Here is a 10,000-nt window from a genome sequence, read left to right as displayed (position 1 = left end):
TGAGCTATGATAGCCACGTAGCACTTTGGTCATTAAACGAAGGTTCTCATGAGAATTGTCCCACTATTGGCTAGGATTAAATAGGAGAAGATCCGAGTGCTCCATCGCAGGAGTCGAACCTACGACCTTCCTTACGATTACTAGTTCGGATGCTCTACCACTGAGCTATAGGGGATGATCGGAAAAATCCGAGTGCTCCATTGGAGGAGTCGAACCTACGACCTTCCTTCCGATTACAAGGTCGGATGCTGCACCACTGAGATTTTAGGAGACTCGATTGAGTCTCATTTAACTTCATTGTCATGAGAAGGTTCCCGCTTTTCTGCTAGAACGAAATGATGCATTATTGCTGTTGTAATGAAGAAGATGGTATATGTCACCCCGGTAAAAGAAATAAGAGAGATCATTTTTTTTCCCTATGGTGAATCGGGGATTTTAGAGGAAAAAACAGTCCGAGACTTTCTTTGCAGGAGTCAAACTTACGCATTTCCTCCTACCAGTTCGGATATTCCGTTTCTCGAGAGCTAGAGGAGACCCGTTGTTATGCGTATAACTTCTCTATGCGCCTATAATTGGCATAGCTTTGCATTTTCTTAATCTTTATCTTTTCGTTATTGAATTTCAGCACAACCTTGGCTGTGAGGGTCAGCCAACAAAGCAAAGCCCGTTACAAAGGCCTGCAGAGCACAATGCCGACCGAAAACTCCATCCGCTCACTTTACGAAAATTGTGTGAGGTTTTTGAGCATGCCACATTAACAGGACACGTTGCGAGACAAGGCCTGCGAGAAGACTTGAAAGTCAGACCACAACTCAGTGTAGTAGGTGTCAATACAACGTCGCGGGTACCACTTTTCCTCCTTAGTTATTTTTAAGACCCTCAGAGAGTTAGTTGGTCCGATCACTCGAGGTTGGAATCCCGGAAATGAGATTAAGTTTCTCTTTAATAGAAACAATTTGAGAGAACTGAGTAATCCTTGCACTAAGCTGGACGATTTAAGCCATCGTCGCTTAAAAGACAACTGAAAAATTCAGTTGTCTATTAAGTGACAATTGCTTAAAATGTCCAGCGAAGTCACTCAGTAGTTTCTCATTCGTAGAGCGCTTTCCTAGTTGTCAGAACTGGCCGGTCAGACCCATCAGTTTGCAAAGAAAATGCAACAATTTGAAGGAAAACTTGCGTGATAATTCCTCGCATTCTTCTGGAGGAGTATATATCATATTCGAAATGTGTTAATTTGAAGGCATTGAAGAGTTAGTGGCGTTCCACTGTGACATGCCGCGGCAGTCTGAACAGAGAGCCCTGTCACATGGAAAGCGTCCACAGTTTATCCCAAGTTCTGTACAAGTTTCCTCCAAACCCAGTAGCCCAGATCGCAATAACACACTTAAGCCAATATTTGGTTTCATGAAATTTTTACTTTTTTTTTCGTTTCAAAACACAATGACTTTCTCTGCAACAAATTCAGAGACATTCAGATATCATAAATAACTATGCTAATAATTTTAAGTCTAGAAATATCTTACCCTTAAAAAATCACACCCCAGTCTCTTGAATGTTTTATAGTCAAAAATAACGGAATTTGACTTTTTTTTGTTTCTTTTACATCACTGATTCAATTTTCAAGTAAATGGCGATTTAACGTCCCATAGAGACAAATGTTTGAATAACTGACAAGTTGAAAGAACTAGGAAAATTGCATTTCAGCATCACATCGAGAGGTTTTCAATGCCGATTGCTTTACACCACCACTGGCTTAAAAATCTCGCTTTTTAACAACCAAAAGCACAGGCAAAGGCAAAACCAACTTGTGACTTGCAAGCAAACGTTTCTCTGCGTTTTGAGCAATTGCTCAGTCCGAATTATGGCCGGTCCACCGCGCGGTTCACCCACGCGGGTGGCTCCGGTCAATCATAACCTGTCTGTGCTTTCGATTGAAGGACGCGCGATTGCATGCATTTGATATTCGAATCCAAAGGTCGCTTATGTATTTTGGGCGACAATAACTTTAACAAGATAAAGGTAAGAATGTTTGATCTCCCAACTAAAGTTTCACTGAACAAATTAGTTTCTTTTTCTGCAATACTGACATCGATACCCGGTATGTACTGAAGCTCTTATTACGCCGATAAAACACCAACCTTAAAATTCGCTAGCCAAAACGTAACATTCATAAGCAGGAGCACGACAATAGGCATTTAACATTATTTCTTCACGGAATAAGCACGTGCGTGCTGTTCAGTAATAATTGCCTAAAGAGGTGTCTGGAAATTAATTAAGTCAATTTAGCTCACGACCACACCTGGTGGACAAGTCGCCATGCAACCATTTTACTACCTAACTAAGGACCTGTTTACATGGAGGTGGGTAACCCGCCTTGGTGGAGTCGAAAAATAGCTTGCGAAGATAAATTTTGACCGTTTTTGTAAACCTGAAGAAGTTACAAAACATTCCTTTCTGTTGGACCATTCCAACCAGGACGTAATATTTGTTCAGTTGTTTTTTTGTTTTGGCGCTAAACTCGTCCACATAATTGGCTGGGAACGGCCAATCGGAAAATCCTCTTCCATTGGCCACACGAAATCTCCGGAATTTCATAGTGGGAGTTTTTGTCACACGAAAAACGCCTTAAACTCTGCGCGATTCTTCAGCTTCAGCTGACCATTGAAATTTATCTTATTAGATTCCCGATAATATTCATAATTCAAAGAGGAGAGTTTTCTCAAAAGATAAATCTTGCCTCTTATAAATTGGACGACGTCTTATCTCCTGGTTCAATCAAGGTATCCGGTCTTCCAACAACTTGACTCGGAAAGATAAATATGGAACAAAATTCGCTCCACACAGTCTCATACGAATCTGAAAAAGCTTTCAAATAAAAGCCCACAACAGCGAACTACCCAAAACACACTCTTCCTGTGTTTTCGGCCGACAACAAAGAATGCACACAAACGTTGGTACACAATGTTGAGAAAGGGTTTTTTAGATCAGTTGTCTATACCTTTTGCCTGCCGTTCAAGTGAACATAACATAGTTTACCCTTGGACTTTAGTGTTCGAAACTCCTTTTTGGAGTTTAATCAAATTGTTCTCTACCAAAGTGATTCGCATTTCTAGAGCCAGGCTTCATCGCGAGAATCACTTTACCTGTAATTTTTCCGTTACGCTATATCTGCATAGGTAAAGGAAGCGGTATTGAACGACACGAGGCCCGATGTACATATCATGAAATTCTCACTCTATCTTTACACTTCTTTGGGGTTTGAGGATCAAATACATCTAAATTTAATACCTCTATAGGTTTTAAGTGGTCCAGCCCCAAAGTATTTACAACCTATCCATTACTCTGTAATAAAATTTTAATTTCTGAAAGGACGTTGTCCAAAACATATTGTGTTGTTTTTTTATAACCTTTTTTCCGTCTTAAAATTCACTTTTCTATTTGCTTTGACTGATCAGGAAATTGGCCCAGTTTTGATTCATAACCACGCAATGACAGAGAATGGGTTCGTAACCAAATTGACGTCACAAACTTCTCCAAAGAAGAGTACCATATAAAGAAGTTTGCCGGTGACGTCAAAAGGCCTTGCTAAACCTTTCTACTCCACGGTCGGTCTTTGAACAAATCACAGCTGATTTTCTACTTTGTGGGAGGCTTTAAAACAACGAGTTTGAAGGATTAATTAACTTAGTTTTGCACAAGTGCAGCCAACTAATCTCATAGCAAAAGTCTTTCAGTTTTGTTTGGTGGACAAACATAAGAAAACCCTCATTCCACACTGCAATTCTTTAATCGTAACTACGCCCTGTAAGTGGAAGCAAACTTTACTTGACGTATATAGGCAGCGATAACTTTGGGGGAAAAAATGCTGATATTCACTAAAACTGTGTGCTTCTCACTTAACCATTTTCCCGTAACTATGTCCCGAAATTCTCGTAATTAGATACGTACTAATCTTAATAGGTGCGACGAAGTGTCCCCTTGCTGATTAAGTGCATGTTTGGACATCACCGAGGCAGACCCGTTTCTCGAACGTCCCGAAAAGTTTCGGGCCCTTTTCGGGTGTCACTATTTTCTCTGTTTCTTAGAAAATGGAGAGCCTTTTAGCCATTAAAACTCCACAATCATTTTGCTTTTTTTTTTACCTTGAAAACATGTTCAAAGACCCGCCTATCAAAAATAGCGGATGGTAGTTACGGAAGTGGCTTTTCGGACTCGAAAACCTTTCGGGTCCTTCAGAGAAACGACCCCCAGGGTCGAGTTGTTAGAAGCAGAGATCGTGTTACACTTCAGCAAATCGGTTCCCAAACTGACATAATCTTTTCTCTCTCCATCCCTGGAAACGAGGTTGACTCTGGAAACGAGGTTGAACAAATTACATGTACCATTTTTAGGATGCTTGAACAAGATGACGCCGGACAACTGCAACAAGAATATCACTTGACACTAGAACGTCGCGGTACCGGTCTTACAATCATTTCGCGATCAATCCAGGTTAATTGTTCAAGAAATAATTTGTGTAACAACTGTCAAGAGATTGAACTGGCATGAATAGCATGGAAGTTTAAAATAAACGGAAAATTTATCCTCGTGTCCTTAAGTACCCCACATAACCTCCCGTTTGGTTATTTCACGCCGTAGTCAACGAAGCTGGCGGTTTTGTTGGCGCCTTGAGCAACAGCAAATACAGGAGAGGAAATCCTAACGAGCGGGAAAACCTGGAGAGGTATTAGAAGGAAAACGGGGGAAACCTCTCATTTTGTCATTTTCTTCGATTTCCTGTCCATGCAATACCTCGCGCGGCCTCGCCACTCAAAGAGAAAACATTGAAAACCGTCCGCTTCGCAGGCTATTCAGGCACCTTTCGAACTGTACCAAACCGCGTGACTTTAAAACGCACGTGCAAAGCGTGCATATTCATGGTTGGCGTTCGCGTTCCACTTGTTCACGTCGCTTTTGCTTAAGCTTCCTATTACAAAGAGAAGACTAGTAAATAAGAGAAATAATTCCCCACATTTGGCCCTAACGCGATAAAAATATATCATTTTGAAAATCTATTCTTTCCTCTGTGCCATATACTACATGGTTTTTTTAAGACGTACCTTATTGGTCAGTTAATTTGAAAATTGCACCCCACGGTTTTGTGAACAGATAAAGATAACCTTTGCAGCGCCTGTTCAATACCGCAATCTAACAATAAACTTTAAGTACTTACCATGGGGCACAGGGTGGATTTCAGATCGACGCTAAAATCCTGTTTCCAGCTACTATTTTCTGGGCCAAGTCATTACAAACAAGTTTGGCGCCATGACAAACTGTAGGGCCGGTTTAAACCACGATTTTCGACAACAGATTCGCGCAGATATTTCTTGAAAAGAAATACTTCAAGTAGATAAATGCTTTTTCCTTTTGTTCTTGCTTTGTCGACGCTATTTTTTCACTACGAACAGCTTACTAAAGACCGGCTAAAACCAATATTACTTAGATCGAGGTTTTCGTTGTGACACACGTTCGGCTAAACTCTGTTTAACTGCGTAGGGATTCATCGCACTGAGAAACCTTTGCAACAACTCGTCCCTGGAGCTTCCCTTAACCCTTCCTGTACCATAATACTGTGTCTACGATATTCTTATCTAGACATCCTTTTAGCAATGCGATGAGCTCCGCACAAGACAAAGGGGCCTTCACCTAGTTGGAGCGTGCTCTGTTGTGATTGTCCTTCACTGAGCTTTTTTTTTTTAATAATTACCTTAAGGACGGTGCCTACTATTGTTATTGCGCATACGTTCTGCGCATCTCGAAATACTCGGATTTCCTATGGGGGATGCTTTTTAACACAGGAATAGTTTTGCGCGGTTCAAAACTATGCGGAGAAAGCAAACTTAGCAAGTGCTCTTGGTATCCAAAAAGAAAATTGGGGGTAACCACGCATTTTTCAGAGATAATAAAGATTCAATTTGGAAAAGAACGCCATACATGGCTTTATGATTTAAAGCCTTTTTACAAATATTGCTGATTAATTATCTTCGAAAAATGCGTGCTTACGCCCAATGTTCTTTTTGGATTTCAATAACACTCGTTAAGATCTTCTTTTCCCGCATATTCAGTAAACCGCGCAAAAATACCTTTGAATTAGTAGGCACCGTCCTTAACATTTATCCTATTTTCTTATTACCTTAATCATTGTTTTTGTTTTTGACTACTCAGTGAAAGTTTAATAAAGATGAGATGACCTGAGGCTTTCTAATAGAACTGGTATTCTGCAAAAAAACCGTCATCATTCGGCGACGCCATTCACTTTGTGGTGCAACCCCTCCAAAGAAAAATCTGGGGTCCGCCCCCGCGAAGTTATCAAGCACGCACTTATGCTCAGAGGGTCTGTCTACAATTAAAGTTAGTTATACCTAACTGCAATGCCCTCATCCAGCTTTAACTAAACCACTGATTCCTTGCCCGTAAAGGCAGAGTCCTCATTCGCACAATCCACCTGCGAAGCCGGTAATTGAAGCACAGCATCTGGTTTACGTTTTTGATCCAGAACTTCTACTTCATGCCTTCGCCGCCCGTGTTTACCTCTTCCTATTCTCTTTTGACTTCTTCTGTGTTTTTCGACGAAAGATCTTTTTAATCGTTGCTCTGTACTTCTTGTGTTCAAGTATCTGTTAGTTGTGAAACACAATTGCGAATCTTCCAGTGGAACTCTCACGTTGGGGGGAGGTCTGGACAAAACCTCGAACGAGTTCACATAGATAGAATTTTCGCCAAGCTTACTACATCTTGTGAGAGATAGTTTTCTAGATTTCTGGCAAGGCGAGTTGAAGGTTGGTGTTCCGCGGTTGCCACTGGCTTCGGTTACCTGTGACTCATCACCTGACGTCCGCGTGGTTGAGGGTCTCGTCCTTGCGTTTTGTGGCACAATTTCACACAAGTGTCTTTCAAGTCTGGGAGATGAATTGCCATGAGGCTCATCGATAACATCAATTCCTTTCATATCATCTCCAATTGTTCCTCTACCAAGCAACCCCTTATCGCCTCCGAGAGGGTTATCTTGGTCGGAACAGTCCGTCTTAGTGAATGCAAAAGACTCACAAGATTCACCTACGACTTCCCTGTCCAAACGTGGGTCCCCAGCCACAAGATGAATAACTCCATTGGAGGTTCCGCAGGGCGCTTTGCAACCATTGCTTTGCGTTCTTGGTCCATTATCGTAAATGGGTGATGACTGCAGCAGCGTGTGCAGTTCAGAAACTTCTTGACCAATAGAAATTTGATTTTGACTGGTGGAAGACTCTGGAGAGGACAGAGAGTTCTGAGATTCGGCAAGTGAAAGATTCTGGGAAGAGTAAGGCGGTGGTAAATCTGTGGGGTCGAACACAGGAGGAGGAACAATGCAGGACGACAAGCCGTAATCTGGAAAGTTCTCGATCGAGTGATAAACTGGGGGAGCATAAGATGGTATCGTGGAAAGATCAGTTGGATATGACACCCACGTGTAACGATCCTCATCGCTGCTGCCAGAACGCCTCGAGCTATGACGGCCGCGAAGTCCCTAAAATAAAGATTGTATAAAAAAAAGTTTGAAAGGGACGCAAGCACACGACGATGTAGCCTGTTCCAGGCTCTCAGATAGTCGAGAAAACGAAAAGAAATGCGTGGGAAAAGCGAGTGGGGGCTTGGGTCGAGGCGAGGCGGGCTGCCTCGACCCAAGCCCCACTCGCTTTTCACACTCAGTTCTTTTCGTTTTCTCGACTATCTGAGAGCCTGGAACAGCCTAACCACGATGATTTTTCAATTTATACATTTCCAAAATGTGAAAGCACCATCGGGATAAGAAATTACTGATACAAGAAGGGGCAGGGGCTCTTGACTAGCAGCGTACAACTTGAATGTATCTGAGGAAACCGAGTTATGTCTAGCTTTCCAGCCAATCACAAGTCCTGTATGAGAAATCTAAAATTATGCATACTTATACTTACACATACTTAATTGACCGCTCCCCACAGGGGCTTTTCAGGGCCAATGAAACAGAACGAATCGACGGAACAGAACAACAACAACAACAACAACTGTTAAGAATCCCGACTAGCCGGAGGCAGACAAGTTGGCTATTTACAAGTGCAGGGTTTCTAAAAGCTGACGTTTCGAGCGTTAGCCCTTCGTCAGAGCGAATCGAGGAATTGTGGGTTGTGTGTAGTTTTTATAGTAGAGTAGGAGCTACGCTATTGGTGGTAACATGGCAATGTGAAAAACAGGAATACATTAGTTAAATGGAAAGCGTCGTTAATACCGTTGGGATTATGGGTGCTGATTTGGAAGATGAATTTTTGTTCCAGATTCTTGCGGCTTTCCGTCGTACCTAGATGTAGGGAAGGCCGCAGATAGACATGTGTTGTTTGTATGGCGTTATATCCCCGCCAAAATTCAACTTTCGCATTTTATGTTTGTTTCACATTTCATCGTTGGTCTTAGCGAATATCGACATTCGAGTTTCACATTACGACATCCGAATTCACAATTCTACATTCGACTTTCACAATTCTACATTCGAATTTCGCTTTACGACATTACTCTCGGAAGCGCTACTACTCATTCATCATTCAACATGCAAATCTTACCATTTTATGTCTGTTTGATCATTTTATGCATTTTTACTTTTCACCTTCCGATATGCATGAGTGATTTTACCTTTCGAAAGGAAAACCGCTGTACATACGCGGGGGCGGAAAATTCATAACGCATTGAATCACCGTTACTTAGCCTGCGGCGGCTGTATTCGCAGGCTAATATTTACTGCCCTGGAAAAACTTGACAGATCCAATGAAGGTTGATGGATTTAATAGTTTTGGGTTGTTTCTAGGAATTCCATTTTTCTATGGAGAAAGGGTTAGATAAAACGCGGTTAAGAGAAAAATAATAATGGAAGCTTTCTGCGGTCGTCACAGCGATCATTGGCAAAGACTCGGCAACTCTCCGCTAACGACAGCTCTACTTACAGACACTTTTTTTTCATTCCTCGTTTTACCTTCCAGTCAAACTCTGTATTTACACACTCCCGTTAGCAGACAGTATCACGTACGGACGCAGAAACTTGAAATTATAATTGGATTTTTCTTCGTTCACGCTCTCTCCTAAGCGGACACCCCACGTATAATTATGGACTCACGGCAATAACATTTGTCTTTAATTTGCAATACAAACAAAACTATGACCTTTGACAGAGCAACAGAACCGTGGGGTCGGTTTTGTCAAATCTCCATTTGTCCGCGGGAAAGCATGCTGTCCTTTCGTTTGGCAGTTTGAAGTGTCACGTTATGGGAATAATACTCGTAAGCGAACAGCTCTACTAACGAACGCTTTTTTCAATTCCCGATGGTTTCCGTTTACGAGAGAATTGACTGTAGATGAATTGATCCGCAAGCCTGGTGAGGTTTGCAACGAGTTAATTAGGGAGCTTAAGCATGCGTATTTTTGAGACGCGGAAGGCAACCGGAAGAGAAGAGTTCGCGTGCCAGGACAGTGGTGTCTCCCAGATTATTATACAAATCATCTCTAATGGACAAAAGGTACTTAGCAATGTAAATGTGGTTGTGTGAAGACAAGTTAAAAGGGAAAACAGCTCACTTCCGGTTGCCGTCCGCGTCTCAAAAAGCGCCTGCTTAAGGCTCCCTTAACAGGCGAGGACGGATTCAGAGGTGATGCAATTCGCTCCCCATTTTGATACACAACGTCATGGAAAACCACAATTTGACACAAGGACAGGTTGTGCTTGCAAGGCCTCATACGTCATAAGCCTTTTTGAAACAGCGCTACTAACCCTCCCACATATTTGCTGGAGGATTCAACAATACCACACCACAACAGCGGAAACTCACGCTTCTTTACGCAATTGCAAAAATTGCGTTCATAACTGCGAAGATCACAGCTTCACTTGATTTCATATAGGCAGTTCATATATGATCCACTTCATATATCATTTAATCGTTGATTCATTCCTCACGGG

At 42.0% G+C, this 10,000-nt stretch overlaps 1 protein-coding gene and 1 long non-coding RNA gene across 2 annotated transcripts in view; one reads left to right on the top strand and one right to left on the bottom strand.

Annotated features, from left to right (window-relative positions):
• The window catches only part of LOC138042087 (uncharacterized), an 11,051-nt gene extending 5,365 nt beyond the window's left edge, over positions 1-5,686 (top strand). Inside the window, exon 2 of the long non-coding RNA XR_011130919.1 lies at positions 626-5,686. This is a non-coding gene — a long non-coding RNA (uncharacterized lncRNA). The remainder of the gene's footprint in view (positions 1-625) is intronic.
• Positions 1,399-10,000, bottom strand: part of LOC138042082 (uncharacterized) — a 20,564-nt gene continuing 11,962 nt past the window's right edge. The window contains exon 4 of the mRNA XM_068887826.1: positions 1,399-7,549. Within this exon, the coding sequence (XP_068743927.1) occupies positions 6,434-7,549 (1,116 nt within the window). The 3' untranslated portion in view covers positions 1,399-6,433. The remainder of the gene's footprint in view (positions 7,550-10,000) is intronic.

Source organism: Montipora capricornis, chromosome 3 (assembly GCF_036669925.1).
Source record: "Montipora capricornis isolate CH-2021 chromosome 3, ASM3666992v2, whole genome shotgun sequence".
Classification (NCBI taxonomy): domain Eukaryota; kingdom Metazoa; phylum Cnidaria; class Anthozoa; order Scleractinia; family Acroporidae; genus Montipora; species Montipora capricornis.
The sequence above is the reverse complement of the archived record's forward strand: the minus strand, read 5'-3'. Positions and strand labels throughout refer to the sequence as shown.